General features: G+C 43.5%; 1 protein-coding gene across 1 annotated transcript in view; it reads left to right on the top strand.

The window, feature by feature from the left end:
• The window catches only part of nkain2 (sodium/potassium transporting ATPase interacting 2), a gene marked incomplete at its 3' end in the record, with an annotated part of 135,824 nt that overhangs the window by 100,781 nt on the left and 9,754 nt on the right, over positions 1 to 25,289 (top strand). Inside the window, exon 4 of the mRNA XM_079526844.1 lies at positions 22,460 to 22,520. Within this exon, the coding sequence (XP_079382970.1) occupies positions 22,460 to 22,520 (61 nt within the window). The remainder of the gene's footprint in view (positions 1 to 22,459; positions 22,521 to 25,289) is intronic.

Here is a 25,289-nt window from a genome sequence, read left to right on the forward strand (position 1 = left end):
GATATTTAGTCGACTTAGGGATAGCGTTTGTGAGGTTATGGTTACCGTTCTGGTTAGGGTTATGGATATAGTGACGCCTATAGAGTGAACCATCAAAGAAACAGGGAATCCCTATACTTTATGAGACCCAATGAACCCTGTATACTTAGTTGAAACAGGGAATCCCTATACTTTGAGACCCAATGAACCCTGTATACTTAGTTGAAACAGGAATCCCTATACTTTGAGACCCAATGAACCCTGTATACTTAGTTGAAACAGGGAATCCCTATACTTTATGAGACCCAATGAACCCTGTATACTTAGTTGAAACAGGGAATCCCTATACTTTATGAGACCCAATGAACCCTGTATACTTAGTTGAAACAGGGAATCCCTATACTTTATGAGACCCAATGAACCCTGTATACTTAGTTGAAACAGGGAATCCCTATACTTTATGAGACCCAATGAACCCTGTATACTTAGTTGAAACAGGGAATCCATATACTTTATGAGACCCAATGAACCCTGTATACTTAGTTGAAACAGGGAATCCCTATACTTTATAAGACCCGATGAACCCTGTATACTTAGTTGAAACAGGGAATCCCTATACTTTATGAGACCCAATGAACCCTGTATACTTAGTTGAAACAGGGAATCGCTATACTTTATGAGACCCAATGAACCCTGTATACTTATTTGACCGAAGTCCCTCAGGGCTCTATACTAGGCCCCCTCCTTTTTTGTCCCGTCCCTCTAAAGAAAATCTCTTCACCAAAAATAGCCAATCTGCAAGCCTGGGAGATCGGCCAAAACGTCAATACCGTGCAATCTTTCTCCCCCTCTTTTACTATACTTCTTATTGACTCTCTCTCTCGTCTCTCTCTCTCTCTCTCCCCCCCCCCGGGGAAGTCTGTCATCCTATCTGCCTAGCACTTCTCTTCTCTAGCTCTGGTGTGCGTGCGTGCGTGCGTGCGTGCGTGCGTGCGTGCGTGCGTGCGTGCGTGCGTGCGTGCGTGCGTGCGTGCGTGCGTGCGTGCGTGCGTGGTGTAAACGTACTCTAACAAGCATGCAATAGTTTTCCCCCAGGATACCATATATTAGGGTTGGGGCATGAATCATTACACTCAAGTAAAAGGAGAGAGAGAGAGAGAGAGAGAGAGACCTTTAACCTGTTACTGTTGTGTATGTGTTGGTATATTCATGTGTGTCGTAATGGCTCTCACCCTGCTACGTCAAGAGATGTGATTGGCCCACAGTTATAGCCAGGGGTGTCATTTACACCGTGTAAAGTAACTAGTACGTGTACTTGAGTACTGCACAGTACTTAAGTACCATTTTGAGGTACTTTTACTTCACTTGAGTATGTCCATTTCCCAATACCTTTACTTCTACTCCACTACATCTCAGAGGCAAATATTGTCATATAATATTGTTAGGACGCATGTGCCCTCTTGGTGGGCTTTGAGCCAGTGTTGATTTCGTCGACTAAAACTAAGATGAAAAATATTCGTCGACTACCTTTTTCCACTGACGAAAACTACATGGAAACTAAATGAAAACTAAGCTATGATGACTAAAACTAAGACTACACTGACAATATCGTCAATAAATAAAAACTAGACTAAAATGTTAGGAAGGGACTAGTGGACAAGAGATCCAGTATAAGTCATTACACTTGGTTGCATGCTGAAAATAGCCAATCTACAAGCTCACAAACGTGTCGCGTAGATCGGCTATTTTCAGCAAGTGTAAAAAACAGTCATTTGACGGCATCAAGGCCCGCCAAAATACATTTTAGTCGACTAAATCAACTGTAGATTTAGTCGACTAAAACTGGACTAACACTAAAACATCCCGGGTGACTAAAATGTGGCTGAAACTAAATGAAGACTATTCAAGAGACTACGACTAAAACTAAAATAGAAATTTGCTGGCAAAAACAACACTGCACCACCTCCCTCAGTGCTCGCTGCACGCCACTGTTACGGTTAGAATGAATGGACGGACAGAGGCGGTTGGATGGCGACATGAGCGTGGAAATCCCCTCAGGCAGACTAGACTGCACTAGCAGACCGGCTCGTTAATAGAATTAGAAGCAGCTTCTTGTTAAATTAGCACGGGTCTCTCAAGGCTGTCTGTCCATAGCCGCCCATCTGGTTGCTCCCCATTTCTCTCCCCGTGTCTCCCTCTCTCTCTCTCTCTCTCTCTCTCTCCCTCTCTCTCTCTCTCTCTCTCTCTCTCTCTCTCTCTCTCTCTCTCTCTCTCTCTCACTCTCTCTCTCTCTCTCTCTCTCTCTCCTCTCTCTCTCTCCTCTCTCTCCTCTCTCTCTCTCTCCTCTCCTCTCTCTCCCTCTCCTCTCTCTCTCTCTCTCTCCTCTCTCTCCTCTCTCTCTCCTCTCTCTCTCTCTCCTCTCTCTCCTCCCTCTCTCTCTCTCTCTCTCTCTCTCTCTCTCCTCTCTCTCTCTCTCCTCTCTCCTCCTCTCTCTCTCCCTCTCCTCTCCCTCCCCTCTCTCTCTCTCTCTCTCTCTCTCTCTCTCTCTCTCTCTCTCCCTCTCTCTCTCTCTCTCTCTCTCTCTCTCTCTCTCTCTCTCTCTCTCTCTCTCTCTCTCTCTCTCCCTCTCTCTCTCTCTCTCTCTCTCTCTCTCTCTCTCTCTCCCTCTCTCTCTCCCTCTCTCCCCTCAATCAATAGAACTACTTAGAGGCTGTATGGCTGAGGTCCAAGAAGGCACCACCACACAGTTACAAATCCTTGGTAAACATGAACCGGGTGTTACACTCTTATACGGTGAAATGAACACCGAGGATTCCGACACAAACGCAAACAAACAGACACACGCACGCACGCACGCACGCACGCACGCACACGCACGCACGCACGCACGCACGCACGCACGCACGCACTCACTCACACACATACACGTATGTTTGCTCGCAGCGGGGGAGCACTGTGTCTGTCTGGGTGTAATTGGCATGTTGAAATATACTGCTATGTTCCATGAGTGTACATGCGTCTGTCTGTCTGTCTGTCTGTCATCTAGTTGGCTGGCTGGTTTGCTTTAATTGCTAGAAACGGCGTCGGAGCACACGAGGCTACGTTCAGCGTAGCGGCTGACTGCTGTTCCTGTGTGGGTGTATCTACTGTATGTCCTCCTGTCATGTATGTCTTGTCGTGTGTGCCGCATGTTGTGGAATGGTGCATTTGACATCATCGCTTCACATGCACTTCAGTCAGGTACAACTCACGAATGGATGAAATATATATTTCATTGAATATAAAATTAGCAATATATATTCATTATGGTTTGGCGATGAATTGGATCTGCTTTTTAGGTAGGTTACTGTCATGCACTCTAGGGCAATAGAGGGTATGCGCGTGACATCATCATCAAACCAGGAAGTTATGCAGGAACGCCTACTGAGTGGCAAAAAACTACTTTCTGGCCTTGACAGCCCATACATCCACACAGAAAAGTGATTGCATTAAACAACATTAAATAATTTTGCATGTTGCTTTGCCACTCGCTTTGCCACTCGATTTGCCACTCGATGTGCCATTCACTTTAAAGGTGTAGTGAAATGAAAAATACGTTTTTCACACTTTTAGACCATATCCGTGGTCATCATATGGGCATACCTAACAATGGATGCCAAAAAAATGGGAAAATTCACATTTTTGTGTGTTTTTATATCAAAAGAATATTTTGTATTACTTCCTGAAAACGAAAACGTGCTGCGTGATGACGTGTCGAGGCCAACATCGATAAAAGCCAATACAAATTAAGCTCACCAGTTTAATTCCCCATATCTCCGCATCCGTCCAGCACAGGCTGCACAGCTGCTACTGATTACAGAAATCTTCCGTTTTTATTCCCATTCAAGATAACATCCAGAGAGTGTATTACTCGGTTTCAACTTAATCATCACGCTAAAAATGTATCTTAAAACATTATAGGGTAGAAATAAGCCACATTAAGAGTAAACTGGTAAAGGTTGCCGACTATCTGATTTGTAAACAAACATCCACACGCTGTCCTGCGTAGCATAGCTACCCGTCCCTAGCTACCGTCCCATCCCCTGAAGGGATGCGACGCTCTGATTGGTTCAGAAACTTCATAGCGGTGTTTCAACTTGAGACCGTCTGAAACTTCAAAATAAAATGTCCACCATTTCCGTTTCACTACGCCTTTAAGCATGCGCATACCCTCTATACATGACAAAAAGGGAGTCCACACACAAGGCAAACCTTTTATATTATATATTTATTATTCTAAATTAAAATAAGTTAAGCAATAATCAAATAAACTGGTATGAGATGTGACAATGTCAGTAATCAGTCATGTATGCAGTGTATGGATGTATGGAGTGTGCTGTGTGTGAGTGTTGTAAAAGGTGTGCAACTGCTTGGAAGGAAGGACAGAGAGCTGGCTTGAGAGCATGGAAGGAGAGGCCCTTATATACTCTCCCAAACCACACCCCTCTCAGGTGTACACAGTTGGCCTGACGGCCTGCTCCACTCTGCCCTAATCACCCAGGCTGCCAGATAACCTACTGAGCAGAGGCAGAGGGGGGCAGGGCCATCACACTACTCTGATCAAGCGCATCAGTCCCAACCATAGGGACTCCGAATCCTCCGTACCTAAACAGCAGATCCAAAACGACAGGTGGTAGCTGGGGTGGAGGAGGGTGACAGGCGCGACCAGTCCTGGTTGGGAGTAAATTGGCTCAATTGATTTGAGTCATCACCACATCCAGTATAGGCCAGTTGGTTTCAAGCCTTTTCATATCAAGGTCCATTATTTATTCGGATTTGAGCCACGGACCAGCATGTGATGAGATTTAGCCTCGCAGACCCAAAACTTTGAATTTCTGGTTAATCGTTGGGTAAGATTTTGTCCACAATTCTAACTCTGCTAACTCGGGTGTGATGTCGGTACCATAGGAGAGGTAACAGGCAAACGCTGCAAAATCATTTTATTTTAATATTTTAATTGTGTAGAGAAATTAAGTAGGCTAATGCAGACTTGAGAGAAAAATCATTATGCTGTCTTGTATGAGTAGTTGCTTTGACACTTTTACAAAATGCACATTTACAAGTGAATCGCCTCCATTGTCTCCAAATGTATTTTGGACAGCTGTCAAAAACAGAATATTCCCTGCTGCTACGTCATCGTAAATCACTTGTCAACAGTGAGTGGGAGCCGGTGAAGCTTTGTCAGCGAAATAGCCAATCCTGAACTTAATCTGCCAATATGAACACAACAGTACTTTTATCTGTTGTATCTGTTATGTTTTGCTTTGTTTTTTCTTAATAAAGTCTGTTCCTAGTGTTCCTATGTAAAGCGCTTTTGGTATTTAGAAAAGCGCTATATAAATTTGAGCTATTATTATTATTTTAGCCCTGATAAAGACCATTGCTGGTGCGAATAATAATCATAAAAAATTTTCCCTTTTTGAGGGGCACTAGCCCTTCGTTTGTTCAGCTTTGAGGGTTTGTGTAAACACAAACGTTGTCCTAACACAGACATTGGATGCCATTGACAATTGAATGGCCAGCTTTGAGTGTTGAGAAGTCAAAAGTGAGGACGCAAATTGTGATTGGCCGGAATGAGATGATGTATGATGATAAGAGCGCCCCTCACTTCACACGGGTGTGATTTTTCTTACACCAGTAATAGTAGTACTTGAACTTGAATGTGTACTTGAACCTGATCGGGTCATTGTAGCCAGTGTTGTTTCCGTCGACTAAAACTAAGACGAAAATGTTCGTCGACTACCTTTTTTCACTGACTAAAACTAAATAAAAAATAAATAAAAGGGAATCTATGATGACTAAAACTAAGACTAAATATACTGACAATTTCGTCAACAAATAAAAACTAGACTAAATGTTAGGGAGGGACTAGTGGACAAGAGATCCAGTTTTATGCTAGGTTGCATGCTGAAAATAGCAGATCAGCGTGACGCGTTGTGAGACTAAAACTAACTGATTGTAGTTCCAAAGCGCCGCTGTCCATGGTGCTGAACTCTTAACTCTCACATGCTTTGAATGTGTGTGTGAGGAAAACTGCAGTAGGGCTTGAAGATGGAGTGCCGTGATTGTTTTCCACCCTAAAACATGACGATCAGATATTATTATTATATAAAAAGTGTACAGTATTTGTTGCCTGGTGGGTGGTGATGGGTGGTGATCCACCTGAACTGCACCCACACAGCTGTTGCTGTTGTCGATACAGTAACTATTTAGCAAATACATTAAATATGTGTGAAACTTGTGGACAGTGCAGGTTTTTTAAGGGAAAGATGTATTATCATGGATATAAATAAGTAAACACAGTGATTCTCTGGCGAATAGACGGGTATTGTATTTGAACACAATCCCACGCCTTGACATGAACACAGAGAATGCACACATTTTCCGATAGACCAAGTGTAGCGATATGGAATGGAAAAGTAATCAAACCCTTCTTTTTTACAATACAATACAATGCTACTAAACATTGATTAAATTGATTATTGCCATTGCAAAACGATTCGATACCGACTATTTCCATTGCAAAACGATACGATGCAAAGTCAAATGATGCGATACGATATTTGCTGTTTACATAACAACAATATACTTTATTTTGGATACAGTCACTACTGTATATCGTATATATCGATATACAGTAGTGTATATCGTATATCGTCTCCTACTGTCCACCACTGCAAGTTTGAATAATTTGACCAGGCTGATAATTCTCACCTGTCATTTGAGATAATTGAGAGTCATGTGAACAGGTGGAACATATTAGGGTCACACTTTTTGATTGGCTGCGAGCTTGTCCTTTCTTCCTGCTCCTGTAGAAACCATACAGAAGAGTCAATCAGACCAGGGATGGGGAACACTCAACCACACTCACTCCAGAGAGCCACTATAGTTCCACACTCACTCCAGAGGGCCACTATAGTTCCACACTCACTCCAGAGGGCCACTATATTTCCACACTCACTCCAGAGGGCCACTATAGTTCCACACTCACTCCAGAGGGCCACTATATTTCCACACTCACTCCAGAGGGCCACTATATTTCCACACTCACTCCAGAGGGCCACTATAGTTCCACACTCACTCCAGAGGGCCACTATAGTTCCACACTCACTCCAGAGGGCCACTATAGTTCCACACTCACTCCAGAGGGACACTATAGTTCCACACTCACTCCAGAGGGACACTATAGTTCCACACTCACTCCAGAGGGCCACTATAGTTCCACACTCACTCCAGAGGGCCACTATAGTGCCACACTCACTCCAGAGGGCCACTATAGTTCCACACTCACTCCAGAGGGACACTATATTTCCACACTCACTCCAGAGGGCCACTATAGTTCCACACTCACTCCAGAGGGCTACTATATTTCCACACTCACTCCAGAGGGCCACTATAGTTCCACACTCACTCCAGAGGGACACTATATTTTCACACTCACTCCAGAGGGCCACTATAGTTCCACACTCACTCCAGAGGGCCACTATATTTCCACACTCACTCCAGATGGCCACTATAGTTCCACACTCACTCCAGAGGGCCACTATAGTTCCACACTCACTCCAGAGGGCCACTATATTTCCACACTCACTCCAGAGGGCCACTATAGTTCCACACTCACTCCAGAGGGCCACTATAGTTCCACACTCACTCCAGAGGGCCACTATAGTTCCACACTCACTCCAGAGGGCCACTATAGTTCCACACTCACTCCAGAGGGCCACTATAGTTCCACACTCACTCCAGAGGGCCACTATAGTTCCACACTCACTCCAGAGGGCCTACTATAATTTAAAATGCATTTAGTTATAGTTATACTGCATGTTACTTTTATGGAATGGAAAAGTAATCAAACCCTTCTTTTTTACAATACAATACAATGCTACTAAACATTGATTAAATTGATTATTGCCATTGCAAAACGATTCGATACCGACTATTTCCATTGCAAAACGATACGATGCAAAGTCAAATGATGCGATACGATATTTGCTGTTTACATAACAACAATATACTTTATTTTGGATACAGTCACTACTGTATATCGTATATATCGATATACAGTAGTGTATATCGTATATCGTCTCCTACTGTCCACCACTGCAAGTTTGAATAATTTGACCAGGCTGATAATTCTCACCTGTCATTTGAGATAATTGAGAGTCATGTGAACAGGTGGAACATATTAGGGTCACACTTTTTGATTGGCTGCGAGCTTGTCCTTTCTTCCTGCTCCTGTAGAAACCATACAGAAGAGTCAATCAGACCAGGGATGGGGAACACTCAACCACACTCACTCCAGAGAGCCACTATAGTTCCACACTCACTCCAGAGGGCCACTATAGTTCCACACTCACTCCAGAGGGCCACTATATTTCCACACTCACTCCAGAGGGCCACTATAGTTCCACACTCACTCCAGAGGGCCACTATATTTCCACACTCACTCCAGAGGGCCACTATATTTCCACACTCACTCCAGAGGGCCACTATAGTTCCACACTCACTCCAGAGGGCCACTATAGTTCCACACTCACTCCAGAGGGCCACTATAGTTCCACACTCACTCCAGAGGGACACTATAGTTCCACACTCACTCCAGAGGGACACTATAGTTCCACACTCACTCCAGAGGGCCACTATAGTTCCACACTCACTCCAGAGGGCCACTATAGTGCCACACTCACTCCAGAGGGCCACTATAGTTCCACACTCACTCCAGAGGGACACTATATTTCCACACTCACTCCAGAGGGCCACTATAGTTCCACACTCACTCCAGAGGGCTACTATATTTCCACACTCACTCCAGAGGGCCACTATAGTTCCACACTCACTCCAGAGGGACACTATATTTTCACACTCACTCCAGAGGGCCACTATAGTTCCACACTCACTCCAGAGGGCCACTATATTTCCACACTCACTCCAGAGGGCCACTATAGTTCCACACTCACTCCAGAGGGCCACTATAGTTCCACACTCACTCCAGAGGGCCACTATATTTCCACACTCACTCCAGAGGGCCACTATAGTTCCACACTCACTCCAGAGGGCCACTATAGTTCCACACTCACTCCAGAGGGCCACTATAGTTCCACACTCACTCCAGAGGGCCACTATAGTTCCACACTCACTCCAGAGGGCCACTATAGTTCCACACTCACTCCAGAGGGCCTACTATAATTTAAAATGCATTTAGTTATAGTTATACTGCATGTTACTTTTATGAACTAAATACAAATACGTTGGACATAAAAAAAAAAAGACCATAACATTTTAATACTAGTCATTAAGCTACATACCGGTATATAGTAATTAAAGTGGGTCACGTTTGCATGTTTGAAATTTTAACAGCTGAAATCAATAATATAATCCGTATTTAGATAAAGGTGGGGGCAGTTGCCCGTGTATGAATCAGACCACCATCGTCACAGAGTTTGTTTCCACAAATGACTTCCCTATGAGTCATCCCATCAACCCTGCAGCTTCTGCTAGTTCCATCTGTCTATAGTTCCAGGCAGGTGTTCCGTGTGTGTGTGTGTGTGTGTGTGTGTGTGTGTGTGTGTGTGTGTGTGTGTGTGTGTGTGTGTGTGTGTGTGTGTGTGTGTGTGTGTGTGTGTGTGTGTGTGTGTGTGTGTGTAAGAGCAGACATCTTCATTGGGATAAAGGAATAAAGCTGATCTCCCGTCATCACCGTAGATGACTGAGTAGGTCATCTACGGTACGTCACGGCAAGGCAGAAAGGCCTCGCTTTCTCAGGGAGTGTGATCTTCTGAGGTGGGAATGTTTCAAAGGTTTCTCACTCTGAACAATGACAGGCTCCCGAGGTGACTTCACCTATATAGGACACCGTTTTTTGTTTTTGATTATACAGTCTTTGCATTATACAGTCTTTGCATTATACTGTGTGTGTGTGTGTGTGTGTGTGTGTGTGTGTGTGTGTGTGTGTGTGTGTGTGTGTGTGTGTGTGTGTGTGTGTGTGTGTGTGTGTGTCCCTCCTGCCCCAGTGTTGGTTGTGGCCCGCATAGACCGCTTATGCCCTGACTGACTTGACAACAGTAATGACAATAGTGGTAATGATTCTCATGGAACACATTTGTGTGCCGTTTAAATACCAACGATCTGCATACACTTTTCATACACTTTATAATGGCAGATGTTGTGCGTTGCACGCACGCACGCACGCACGCACGCACGCACGCACACACACACACACACACACACACACACACACACACACACACACACACACACACACACACACACACACACACACACACACACACACACACACAGAGAGAGAGAGCAATATAGACCATGTTGACATCATTAGTGCTTCACTCAGAAAAGCTTTGTAGTATTTAATAACCCCGCTTAATACAGACATGCTTAAATGATTGAACCCTCTTGAACAACACAGTAGAATGTGTCATATTCTGACATATCCTGTGAAATGTCTCAATGCGGGAACTGTAAACAAATTGTGCAACGACGCAACGTTGTTGTTTATTTGCCGCCGTGCTCAGAGCGAGCCTCGCGCTTCAGTGCAGTCCTTCTTTAATCACAACTAAATACCTCGTTTGACACCCAGCTGCTGCCACTCTATTTCCTGGTTCAGCATTTGTCATATCGGGGCACCAGTGTTGATTCCGTAGACTAAAACTATATGACAAAAAATGTTCGTCTTTTTTACTGACAAAAAAACGCGGAATAAAAACAAAATAAAAACTAAGCTATATGATGACTAAAACTAAATATACTGACAATTTCGTCACCGTCCATCGATGAGTGAAGGTGTGTGAACGAGTGAATGTGATGCACATTGTGAACAAACGCATTGAAGAAATACACAGTTTTTATCTAGCATGTTGTAGTAGAACAACCCCATTTAACTCTATCTCTATCGCTAGCTGTTAGCATAAACCCCAGTTCCCAGTGCCAGCATACGTGTTCACTTTAAAAGACGGAATCCCCCCCCCGACACACACACACACACACACACACTCGCTACACACACTCTAGCAGCATTGGAACAAGCTTCTACCTTTTTCGTCAGAAGCTTTTACAAGGCGGCAGCGTCTCGGTACAAAGGCACAAATTAAATCCGAAAAGTGGATGGCAGAAAATCCACCAAGGACAGCGATTCTGGAGTCAGATTTATGGAGGTTTGAAAATCCTCCTTTCAGCTGCTTTGCACTGAGATTATATTTGCAATCCCATAGTTGGAACGGTGGGGCGTTGCTATAGGAACCGGACCAATGTTAAAAGCTTCCATAGGACTCAACCATTATATAGACAGAGTATACGTTGGGGTAGCTGTCTAACTAACGTGTGTGTGTGTGTGTGTGTGTGTGTGTGTGTGTGTGTGTGTGTGTGTGTGTGTGTGTGTGTGTGTGTGTGTGTGTGTGTGTGTGTGTGTGTGTGTGTGTGTGTGTGTGTGTGTCACGCTGCACTCATGCACAGCGCTTCGTGCAGAATAGCCGACAGTGAGTGAATGGATATTCAGCAAGCTGCAAAACCACACATAGCTGTCTAACGTTAGCCTTCCTGTGGCAGCCCTGTTTTCACTCATTTTACAGTACCACACACTTCTCAATATTTCTTAATTTATTCTAGTTGTTGTTATTGCAATTTACGAGCTGCGTTCGCTTCCCGCGTTCGCGCGTCTTACTTGTAGTAAATTGGGACCTTATGTATCCACAACATCACTCCACTGCCTCCCCATCGGTTTTTTATTTTATTTTTCAACTGTTCAAAAGCGATATAATGCGAGTTCAATGCTTTCTAATTAAAAACCTTTTCAACAAGTGTTTCCATACCATATTTGCGCATTTCCCTTTTTTTCGATATAGGCCAAAATCCACCCCCTGCAAGCGCAAAAGTGTTTTTGCAAAAAATGGAGACTTATTCGCATTTTGAAGTGTTTCCATACAGAAGTTTTTGCGCAAGAGCCTTAACGCGCAAAAAACTGATTAATGGAAACACACCTATAGTGTCATCATTTCTTGTTTTTGGAAGTGATTAAAGAGACAATAACGAGTCAGCTGTGTGAGATAGCCTGCAGGTTGGACATTCCAGAGTCTAGGAGCTTGGACAGCAACAAATCCTGACCAAACTTTTAAAGTTACATAAGTGCATTTACTCAAATACTTTACTTAAGTCAAATTTTGAGGTAGTTTTACTTTACTGGAATATTTCCAATTTTCAATATATAAGATATGTACTAGCCTATGTTCATGCCTATTTATTTATTGGTTCAGATCGTGTAGATTGTGTACTGTATATGGTGTATTTTGCCCTGCTACTAAATAGTAGGACTGGGGACTTTTTGTATTTATTCATAGGTACTGTAAGATGTATTCTGGATGTTGTATTTGCTGGTCCAAAATGTAACATTGACGATGTGTTTTTTACTGGTTAAATAAAGGTTAAATAAAAAATAAAATAAAATATGTTTACCTCTACTCCACTACATCTCTGAGGCAAGTATTGTGCTCTTATACTCCACTACAATTATTTGACAGCTTCAGGTTACTATTTAGTATTTACTTGCAGATTTGGATTATTATTATTATTTAGATGATCTACAAGCTCACAATGTGCCGCTCTGCCACGCGTTGTGAGCTTGTAGATCTGCTATTTCCAAAACATGTTTATACATTTTGAAACATGAAATGGGACTTTCTGCATAACAAGTGTTTTTATTTTATTTTGGTACTTTAAGTACAATTAGATGCCAATACGTTTGTACTTTTATTCCAGTAAAATGTGAATACAGAACTTTCCCTTGTAACAGAGTATTTCTATGTTGTGGCATTGAACAAAAAAACATGCGAGTACTGATCTTGGGACTCACGCAAGGAGAGCCCCGCCTGAGGTATAGCAGGGGTTCTCAACCCGTGGGTCGCGACCCCTCGGGGGGTCGCGAAATTATTTTAGGGGGTCCCCAAATTATAAAAAAAAAAAAAAAAAAAAGATTTTTTATTTTTATTTTTTTTCACGATTTTTCAAAAATAGCAGATCTACAAGCTCGTAGCGCGCCACTCGGTGGCGCGCTATGAGCTTGTAGATCTGCTATTTTTAAATAGCTAAATTATAACAATGCTTAAAACACCAAAAGGGGTTCCCGCCCAAAATGGTTTAAGGTTATTGTAGCAGTCAATTTATATTGGGGGTCGGGAGGGGGCGGGGCGGGGGTCCCGAGACGTTGCCAAAGCATTTTCGGGGGTCCCCGGCCAAAAACGTTGAGAACCCCTGAGGTATAGAACCTAATGAACAAAAAACGACAGATAGCTCCTCTGGAGATAAAACACAGACGTATATAGATAAAGGAATGTGTGTGCTGCCAATTCAGCTGACAACTAAAAGGCTTTTCTCTGGAACCGAGACATCAGAATGCTGCCAGAATACTCTGAACAGTGAGAGAGAACCGAGACATCAGAATGCTGCCAGAATACTCTGAACAGTGAGAGAGAACCGAGACATCAGAATGCTGCCAGAATACTCTGAACAGTGAGAGAGAACCGAGACATCAGAATGCTGCCAGAATACTCTGAACAGTGAGAGAGAACCGAGACATCAGAATGCTGCCAGAATACTCTGAACATTGAGAGAGAACCGAGACATCAGAATGCTGCCAGAATACTCTGAACAGTGAGAGAGAACCGAGACATCAGAATGCTGCCAGAATACTCTGAACAGTGAGAGAGAACCGAGACATCAGAATGCTGCCAGAATACTCTGAACAGTGAGAGAGAACCGAGACATCAGAATGCTGCCAGAATACTCTGAACAGTGAGAGAGAACCGAGACATCAGAAGGCTGCCAGAATACTCTGAACAGTGAGAGAGAACCGAGACATCAGAATGCTGCCAGAATACTCTGAACAGTGAGAGAGAACCGAGACATCAGAAGGCTGCCAGAATACTCTGAACAGTGAGAGGGAACCGAGACATCAGAATGCTGCCAGAATACTCTGAACAGTGAGAGGGAACCGAGACATCAGAATGCTGCCAGAATACTCTGAACAGTGAGAGAGAACAGAGACATCAGAATGCTGCCAGAATACTCTGAACAGTGAGAGAGAACCGAGACATCAGAATCCTGCCAGAATACTCTGAACAGTGAGAGAGAACCGAGACATCAGAATGCTGCCAGAATACTCTGAACAGTGAGAGAGAACCGAGACATCAGAATGCTGCCAGAATACTCTGAACAGTGAGAGAGAACCGAGACATCAGAATGCTGCCAGAATACTCTGAACAGTGAGAGAGAACCGAGACATCAGAATGCTGCCAGAATACTCTGAACAGTGAGAGAGAACCGAGACATCAGAATGCTGCCAGAATACTCTGAACAGTGAGAGAGAACCGAGACATCAGAATGCTGCCAGAATACTCTGAACAGTGAGAGAGAACCGAGACATCAGAATGCTGCCAGAATACTCTGAACAGGGAGAGAGAACCGAGACATCAGAATGCTGCCAGAATACTCTGAACAGGGAGAGAGAACCGAGACATCAGAATGCTGCCAGAATACTCTGAACAGTGAGAGAGAACCGAGACATCAGAATGCTGCCAGAATACTCTGAACAGTGAGAGAGAACCGAGACATCAGAATGCTGCCAGAATACTCTGAACAGTGAGAGGTAACCGAGACATCAGAATGCTGCCAGAATACTCTGAACAGTGAGAGGGAACCGAGACATCAGAATGCTGCCAGAATACTCTGAACAGTGAGAGAGAACCGAGACATCAGAATGCTGCCAGAATACTCTGAACAGTGAGAGAGAACCGAGACATCAGAATGCTGCCAGAATACTCTGAACAGTGAGAGAGAACCGAGACATCAGAATGCTGCCAGAATACTCTGAACAGTGAGAGAGAACCGAGACATCAGAATGCTGCCAGAATACTCTGAACAGTGAGAGAGAACCGAGACATCAGAATGCTGCCAGCGTATAGTCTCTGAACAGTGAGAAAGTGTACTTTGAAAGGAGTCAAGGAACAGCTTGTGTTTCGGGGTTTTTTTTTTCGTGTTTATTCCTGCCTGTAATCAAAGCTTTGACACTTTTCGGCGTCAGTGTTACAACAAGATGCATCCTGTACTCTAAACATGCAATTTACAATTGCAATTTAGGCATTTAGCAGACGCTCTTAATGCAGAGCAACTAGATTCAACTAGAACTCATTCATTCTCAACTCACCGCAGTGGTGTTTTCTAAAGTTAGAAAAGTACAACTTTGCGTTGCACTCACCGTGACACATCTCTCTGTGGTGCATCTGCACCAGAGGGAGGCGGGGTCAATGCTTAAGGACATCACCGTGAGCATGAGGGCCTTGACGGCCTTTTTGCGGGGTGCTAGGTTTAATGTTTGTCTTGTCTAGGCAAACATTAAAAACGCCATTGACAATGGACAGAGTTTAATGTTTGTTTTGTCTGTCACTGAGCAAATCGGCATATGCATTTCATGTTATGATATCGCGATGATAAGGGTTGGTAAAGCGCCCCTCACTTCACACGGGTGTCCATCCATCCATCTTCAACCGCTTATCCGTAGTCGGGTCGCGGGGGCAACAGCTCCACCAGAGTGCTCCAGACTTCCCTCTCCAGAGCAACATTAGTGACTTCCTCCTGGGGGATCCCGAGACGTTCCAAGGCCAGTGAGTCGATGTGTTTCCTCCAACTGCGCCTTGGTCTGCCCCGGGGTCTCCTCCCAGTGGGACGTGCCTCGAGGACACGGGTGTGATTTTTTATTATCGTTTAGCTGATATAACTGTAATCACCTTAAAGGTGAGTTGCTTATCACCTAAAACTGGAGTATATGAATGACCTTTTTTTACAGTAAGCAAGAACAACACAAGGTCACACATCAAATGCATAGAAATCTAGTCATCTAGTATCATAAGTAAACTAAGAACCTACTACAGTATCATCCGTGTAACAGTAAAATATCCGTACATTGAAACTAGAATGCTATAGAATATGTCTGCATGACATGCTGTCTAAATGACATATTTTAGGTTTGCATAAACCTAAGGTCGTCAAGGCTGGGCCAGGTGATTTCTCAGACTACGGCGGAAGATTGGGAGTGAGTCTGGAGTTCTGAGTGTTTGGGAGCAAGAAGGGAGAATAGTAATCTTACTATAAGAGCCTAATGTAACTATCTATACTTTTACTTGGAGTAAAGATATAGATTGAAATGTGAGTATACTTCTTTCCACCACTGTCTTAACCCATTCAGGCCTGACCTCAAAATTTAAAAAAAAATCTTCTAAAAAAAAATATATTTTCACGATTTTTCAAAAATAGCAGACCTACAAGCTCGTAGCGCGCCACTCGGTGGCGCGCTATGAGCTTGTAGATCTGCTATTTTTAAATAGCTAAATTACAACATAATGTTTAAAACACCAATAGGGGTTCCCGCCCAGAATGGGTTTCTGGACCCTCAAGCATTCTGACCTCTCCTGACGAGGGGGTCCTTTTCCCCCGAGGCGTGAGCCACCCCCCCTCCCCCGCTCCCCTCCTCCCCTATGAACTGCAACACGCGACCACATCGTTAGCGTGAGCGGCACGTGGGCGCGGCACGCAATAACAACCGCTGACCCTATCGACGTTCTGTCCCAGCAGGACCGAACGCGGCAGGCTAATAGTTCGCCTTCACGTCACGTCACGTCCCCCCTAAAACAAACCGCGAGGACTTTCCCCCGCACGCACATCCACTTGAACCCTGGTCACCCAGGGCTCTGTGGCAGGTCTGCTGGTGTTTCTGTCCGTATACCAAATCTCTTCAGCGCAAAATAGCCAATCTACAGATCTGAGGACGTTGTAGGAGGAGAGGGGAGAGAGAGGGAGGGAGGGAGAGAGATGGGAGAGGGAGGGAGGGAGAGAGAGGGATGGGAGAGGGAGGGAGGGAGGGAGAGGGAGGGAGGGAGGGGGAGGGAGAGGGAGAGGGAAGGGAAGGGAGAGGGAGGGAGAGAGAGGGAGGGGGAGGGAGGGAGAGAGAGGGGAGAGGGAGGGAAAGAGGGGAGAGGGAGGGAGAGAGAGGGGAGAGGGAGGGAGGGAGGGAGAGGGAGGGAGGGAGAGAGAGAGAGGGGAGAGGGAGGGAGGGAGAGGGAGGGAGGGAGGGAGAGAGAGGGGAGAGGGAGGGAGAGAGAGGTGATGGATGGGGGGGGGGAGAGGGGTGTCAGATGGAGAGAGGAAGAAGATGATGAGACGATGGGAGAGGAGGAAAGCTCATCGCAGAGGGAGCTGAACGTTATTTAGTCTAAATGAGGTCGAGACCTTGAGATCTACTCTGAATCTTAACTCTCACGGTTAGCAGCTCCCTGTGTGTGTGCGTGCGTGTGTGTGTGTGTGTGTGTCTGCGTGTGTGTCTGCGTGTGCGTGTGCCCATGCAGTCTGTAGAATACCAACTAGGTCAATGTCATGTTTCCTCTGCAGTTAACGCCTGAGTTGAGCAGTAACAGCTTCTATTCAGAGAGACTAATATTGTTTTAAGGCCTCACACACACACACACACACACACACACACACACACACACACACACACACACACACACACACACACACACACACACACACACACACACCATGTCTTTCTCTGGTCTACATAATGTCTTCTTTTATAGTTTTATACTTGGTAACAGAGGTCGGATCTATAATGCATTATAAGCTCATTTACACTACACTGCATTACAAGAGTAAACGTACCATCCCATATACAATGCATACATACTTCAGTTAATGTGCTTATACAAGGTTTAGTTTAGTTTAGCACATTGTAATAAAACGTAGAAGCAATATACTTATAACAAAAGAAAACAACTTCTATGTGCAAGAAAAGGAAGAAGCCGATAGGCTTATTTGGAATCGCACACAGAAGGAGAGATAAAATATAGTGATTATGTGCCTTTTGGCGCTGAGAAAACCCCATTAATGTTTCGCGAGGAAAAAACGGGGCTGGTGCCAGCACCGACATGTAAATAAATACATCTTTGTGAGGTTCAGATTCATGACTACTGCTGCTACGGCTCACATAATGCACAACGTCTTTAAATGATTGGTAGTTTTTATATCTTTGTGTGTGAGGAAGGCTTAATGCTTAATACGAACACTGATCTGAACAATAAGGGTGGATTTAAAAAAGATCTTAATCTGTTATTTTACAATGCCTTTTGTTTCAAATATATATGTTAAACAAAAAATATATATATCTTTCTTTGTAAGAATTCAGTAGCAACAACAGCAGATCTGCAAGCTATGGCTAATGTGGTTAACATAGTATTTTTCATTAAATTGTGATATTATTATGAAACATAAATATCAAACATGTCAGATTACATAATTCAGCCTGACCAGAAGCAGGGTATAAAACGTACCCTCATCAGCCATAAAACATTGTTTATGTCCTGTCCTGTGTGTGTGTGTGTGTGTGTGTGTGTGTGTGTGTGTGTGTGTGTGTGTGTGTGTGTGTGTGTGTGTGTGTGTGTGTGTGTGTGTGTGTGTGTGTGTGTGTGTGTGTGTCCGATACCACCATGTATATTCATAGCATTGGTCTCGTGCGTTATGCCTGGAGTCATTCTGGAGGACTCATGTAATAAAAAAAGATGAAACGGACTACAGCATGAATTTCGACTTTTCCCTTCTTTTTTGGGGGGAGGGGGGCTCCCTATGTATCCCCACAAATACCCAATTTTGAACACTCAGTCTTTCTCTTCATATCTGGGTTTTTATGTGAATCGGTCTCGCAGCGCCAACTGAATTGCTGCTACTCGTGATGTCACAGGTATCTCCCTGTACTTTGTATACTATAAGCCCTCCCCCTCTTCAGTTCCAAATTTAATTAGAATTTCGTCTTTGGAGACTGTGGGAGGAGAGGGGGGTGGGCCTGATTACAATGAGTCAAAGATGTGGGCGAGAGGTTGGCTGCAAGATGAGGGTGTGGCAGAGAAAACAATTTGCATAAACTGGCTAAATAGCGCCACTTGGCAAATCAGGACAATGTGGTATTGTAGCTGAGAGAGCTTTATAAGGCAGAGAGAAATGACTGGGACTTGGACTGGCCAATCTACAAGATAGATAGATAGATAGATAGATAGATAGATAGATAGATAGATAGATAGATAGATAGATAGATAGATAGATAGATACTTTATTAATCCCAGAGGGGAAATTGAAGTGTTACAACAGCAACAGGCAGCCACATCACACAGCGCCAAAAAAGCTCACATTCACAACATAACAACGCTCAACTCATCTTGAATTCCGGTACCATAATGTAAGATCTAATAATAATGCTGTCAAATGCATTCTTTTCCTACTTGGCGTACTACTTTATATTGAGCTCAGATCCACCGCCATCCCAGCCATCCAACCTATCCGGTACACACATATAGTTCAGGCACAGAGCTCAGCGCAGAGGTACGCATCAGGAGAAACACAAAGTTAAATCGGGTGTCTTATACCAACTATATATAGACGTGCAGGCAGGGGTTCCGACCTCTACGTTGGAAGGCCTGATTTAACGGCAGGCCGTTCTTAGCACGGGGCGATCAGATCGGCCGTGGGTCGGCGACGTGCGACAAAAGTACAAACCAGGCCCTTTTTTTGCAGACATTTACGAGAAGAAACCAGAATGCGGGTTATCTCTCCCAAGGTTTCAGATAACCTTGCAGCTTGCCTTTGAAGATAGATAGAAGGTGTTTGTGTGTGTGTGTGTGCATGCGTATGTGTTTGTGTGTGCGTGCGTGCGTGCGTGTGTGTGCACGCGTGTGCGTGTGTGTGTCCGTGTTGTCTCTCCTGCTCTAATTGTGAGCGATATCCCACAGTGCTGTGCTGCTCTAGTTGTACCAACACCTGTTTCTGTGTATGTTCAACTGTGTCGATAGTTGTATGTATGTCTATTATCTATGCATATACCTGTCTCTATAGTTATGTCTGTACTGTCATCATCATCATTTTTCGACCGGATTTCACAATAACACGCCAGACTTCCCGGTCCTTCATTGCCATCCCCAGTTCCTGCTTACTGATGCCTGTGTCCCTAGCGATGACATCAGGGAACGACAGTTTTCTACCTCTGGTCTGCTTTGAGGCAGGACTCCAGAGAAGAAGGGAAGATATAACCTCATTGTCAGCTCTGTAGCAGTGGCCGGAAAACTGTGTTTTTCTGGATCGGACTAGTGAAGAAACACAGGGAAGGTTGCTCTATTAGATTAGTCGATGGGTGGCTCTTCCAAGACAGATTTTGCGCTCTCATTAGAAGGCGGGTGTAAGTGCCATCCAACCGTTTCTCTAGTTTCTTTAAAAGTGTCTCGGAGCCATAGAGTAGAATCGGCTCGACGGTCGTCCTAAATATTTTTACTTTTAACATCTTACTAAGCTGGGATGACCAGATCTTATGCATGTCATTGCAGGCTGACCAGGCCATACCCTTCCTAGTTTGAAAGTCTCTGTATCACTGGTGGAAAAGGTACTCACATTTTTGTGGGGCGCTATAGGCGCCTTCTATATTCCCAGCTTTGTGTTTAGTTTAGTTGAGTTTATTAAGGATCCCCATTAGTCTACAGTCTACACCAGGGGTTCTCAACCCGTGGGTCGCGACCCCTCGGGGGGTCGCCAAATTATTTTGGGGTGTCCCCAACTACAAGCTCATAGCGCTACGAGCTTGTAGGTCTGCTATTTTTGAAAAATCGAAGAACGACTGACATAGAAAAATAGCTTTTTCAGAAAACTGGGTCAAAATGGGTTCAAAACAGAATAAGGCTTTCAGTCTTTCATTCACCCTCATCCATGACGCGTGATTATGAATCCCACCAACGTTCTAGGGTAGACCCGCCTCACCATGTGTCTGATTGGCTCCCGGGAAGGCATAGTTTTACTGAGGTTGGGCCGTTCGGGTTAGGTTTAGGGAGGTGCATACTTAGTTTAGACTAGTCATTGGTTAGACATGGGTTAAGGTTAGGTTTAGGTGTGCTGCCCCGTGGGGGGGTTAGGTTTAGGGTGAGGGTTTGAGATAGGTTGTAGTTGTATGACTATAATGACTGGTCGCAAAAACGAGAACTGTCAATCACAACGACTACTGGCCAATCGCAGCAGGGCTTTCCTAGAACTGCGGTGGGATAAATAATAACGCATCCATGACAGCCTGGCATGCATAGCATCCACACTAGTCCTGACAGAGCAATGCAGTGCTAGTCTTGCTCGCTTTGTTCTGAGCAAGCTGAAGTTTGCTAAGTCCTTGCTTTGATGCCCTAGACCAGATAACAGGACAGTAGTCCAGATTTGACAGAACTAGAGATTGTATGACTAGTCTGATTGTTGTATTAGTTAGCAGATGATGATGAGCACTCTTTTTGTGTGAACACAAACATTGACTGATGATTTTACTTATGTAAAAGTATCAATACTGCAATATAGAAATGCTATGTTACAAGTAAAACTCCAGAATTAAAATTTTACTTGAGTAAATAAAGTACTAAAGGTACCGGCCTCAAAATGTACTTACTCATTCCTCGCCCATAGTTCGTCTTTTGACGCCTTCTGGTCCAACGCCCTCGTCGCCGAGATCGTCTTTTGGCGCTTAATATAATTGATTATGCTTCACAACTCTGTTCTGTATGCGCCTGTAACACTTCTTCTTCTGCGTTTCGGATCAAAACAAGCTTGATTTGCGGCTCATGTCTCTAAACGTCGGTTACAAAATGTATGTTTTGGGTGAAATAATGAACATTCGCGGGACCTGTTACATAGCTATATTATTCACTTCCTGATTCTCCGTTTCCGAGTGATAACGCCTTTCAAAATAAGACGGTTCTGGGGGCACGGTGGCACAGTCGGTAGTGCTGTCGCCTCACAGCTAGAAGGTCCTGGGTTCGATTCCCGCTCGGGGCGCTGTGGGCACTGGGGGTGTGCTCCCTCCTCCGCGTCATCAGTGCCCATTTGGTGGGCGAAAGGGCCCTTCTGTGTGGAGTTTGCATGTTCTCCCTGTGTTTAAAAAAATAAATAAGACCGTTCTCCGTAGAGACAATGTTTGGCGGTTCTCCAGTACACAATGCAGCCACCAGATGGTGCTGCCCGGCGGGCCAATGAGTTAATGTTATGTTTTGTTTAGTAATAATAATCAAATCAAATAAATCAAATACATGTAGTGGAGTAAAAGTACAATATTTGAATCCGAGATGTAGTGGAGTGTATTGGAAATACTCAAGTAACTAAAAATACCTCAAAATTGTGCGTCTGTGTTTCTCTGTCTGCGTCTGTGTTACTGTGTCTGCGTCTGTGTTACTGTGTCTGCGTCTGTGTTTCTGTGTTGTTCTTTTCACATCTGTCTCCAATCAATTTGATAGCAATGCAATCGAATCAACTGTTCTGTTTAACACACTCTCACCCCCCCCCCCCCCCCCCCCCCCCTCTCTCTCTCTCTCTCTCTCTCTAGTTGGTGGGATTTGTCTATGCCTGCTATGTGGTCAAGCTCATTTCAGAAGAAGAGGATAGCTGTGAGTAAACACGCACGCACGCGCATGCGCACACACATGCACACATGTGTGCACACACACACACACACACACACACACACACACACACACACACACACACACACACGCACACGCACACGCACACGCACACGCACACACACACACACATTTCTCCTCCGTTTATTTCCGTGTATTACTCATAATCATACTGCACATCCTGTTTCTGTGAAATTGTCGGAATCGGCCGTAGAATCTGATGTAATCTCCTAAAAGCATTTAGGCTTTAATAAGCGGAGAGTCTCCAGAACCTCTGCATTAGATTACGTTACAATGTTTTAATAATTAGATCCAAGGTCAAACAAACTGTCTAAAATATATTCTATTAACCCCTTAAAAAATATATATATAGATATATATATATATATATATATATATATATATATATATATATATATATATAGATATATAATTCTGCTGTATTTCAGTTAGGTGCCGTCAATCTGCTGGATTTAAAGGTTTCATAACATTCATTTTCATTTATTTTTATTTTTCATTTTCATTTTAGGTTTTATGACCTCAATTATACCCAATGTAAAAGAGGAAAATGATGCACATCCCAGTTTTTATACGGTGCTAGACCCAAAACAGTGATTAAAGGGGAAAACCACCCATTTTCAACATTTGACTATGTCATTAATATACCTTAGAGCTGTTGTGTGGAAATAATAAAAAAGTCCCCCCATTCTGTGTTTCCTAGAACTGTAATTATGAAAAAAATCATTAACATGGTGAAACACATCTTGATGACATCATCAAGATGTGTTTCACCATGTTAATGATTTTTTTCAGACCTCTAGTTCTAGTACACACAGAATGGGGGGACCTTTTTTTATTATTTCCACACAACAGCTCTAAGGTATATTAATGACATAGTAAAATGTTGAAAATGAGTGGAATGCCCCTTTAAATGGAGAAAAAGTGGAATGTCCGCACACGATATAATTCTGCTCCTTTTTATTTCAACCTACAATAACAGCGTTTCGCTCCTCCAGGCTTTCTCAAGTTCCTGAGAAAGCCTGGAGGGGCGAAACGTTGTTATTGTAGGCAAAATCCCTCAACAGTGACTGCTGGAAAATTGTTTTGTCATATATGGGATTTGTGGACTCCCCAAACCTGCACAGAAAATCTACTGAATGTTAAAAGTTAAGGTTTTTTGGGTGCAATTGAGCTCAGAAAAGCATAAAAGTAAGAAAATGACAAAAAACCTTTTTTATGTCACGGTCCCTTTAAATATTTGTATTTGCTTTTGTTTTTAAGTTCAGAAAAGGTTTACTCAATGAACCTTTCTAATTACCATTTCTTCCTCCTGAGAGATGATAAAAAGAACTCAACCGCATTCATCTCCTAGTTTTGTTTTTTGGTTGAAAAGTATTATCATCGTTGTACGTGAATTGGTTTTCAAACTTTCTCAAGGCTACCGTGTTTCAAAGGAAAGGTTCTTCAAAGGAAAGTTAAACAAAGCCAAAACAATACGTTGGGAACCCGTTTTGGTGTTTTAATCAGTATGTTATACTTTAGCTATTGAAAAATAGCAGCTCATAGATCTGCTACGAGCTTGTAGGCCTATTGCTATTTTTGAAAAATCGTGAAAATGTGCCTGAAATCTTTGAATATATATTGTTACAGAGTGAACGTTTTTAACTCAAATCCTTACTTCTGGGGGGGTCCCTGGAGGCTGGAACAACATATTTTCAGATGGGGGTCGGCACCACTGATATAGAAACATAGGTATTTCATAAAACTGTCATGATTTAGAAGACATTTTTTAAATTTCGATGTCATGCGTAAATGGGTACCTTGAACGCATCTGTGTCACCTTAGCTTAAACTATACCATTATTTTATACTTTAGCTATTGAAAAATAACGCTTGCATATCTGCTATTTTAGAAAAATTGTGAAAATATGTGCAAATCTTTGAATATATATTCTTTCACAGCAAACGTTTTTAACACATATCTTTGCTTCTTGTTTTGGCGTGCGCTCACGTTGGCACGGCATTTATGGAATGATCGTAAATAGCGTAAATTTGGTCGCAGCTTTGACAAATGTCATGGTTGAAACCGACCGTCATTTAAATATCACGCCCTTAAATATTCTCGAAGCGCCCCGATTTCACGACATGAACAACCGGAATCCGACCAAACAAACGTGTTGAAATCCAATAAGAAAAGAGGTTCCCCCTCTCGCCTCGCTTGCCTCTCATGTCCGCGCACGCACTCACCTACAGTTGGAGGCCATCGATATTGTCCTTTTCTTTTTGCTGAGGTTTGCGTGATCTGTGCAAAAGGACAGTTAACCCATTTTGGGCGGGAACCCCTTTTGGTGTTTTAAACATGTTATAATTTAGCTATTGAAAAATAGCAGATCTACAAGCTCATAGCGCGCCACCGAGTGGCGCGCTACGAGCTTGTAGGTCTGCTATTTTTGAAAAATCGTGAAAATATTTATTTCAGTAAACTGGAGGATTTAGAAGGATTTTTTTAAATGTTGAGGTCAGGCCTAAATGGGTCAAATAATAAGGGACAATATCGGTGGCACCCAACTGTATGCAAGTGTGCATTTTGGCACACTGGAAAGAAACGGCAGTAGGATTATTCCGTGAGTCTACAACCTTTGTCAACTTTGTCAAGTATAGGCTTAGGCTACATGAATCACACACGCGTCACATTTACATCGCCATGAATGGAATACCTTTGTAGGCTACCGTATATTAATTTTACCCATTCGTG

This window comes from Electrona antarctica (assembly GCF_951216825.1).
Source record: "Electrona antarctica genome assembly, chromosome: 17".
Lineage (NCBI taxonomy): Eukaryota > Metazoa > Chordata > Actinopteri > Myctophiformes > Myctophidae > Electrona > Electrona antarctica.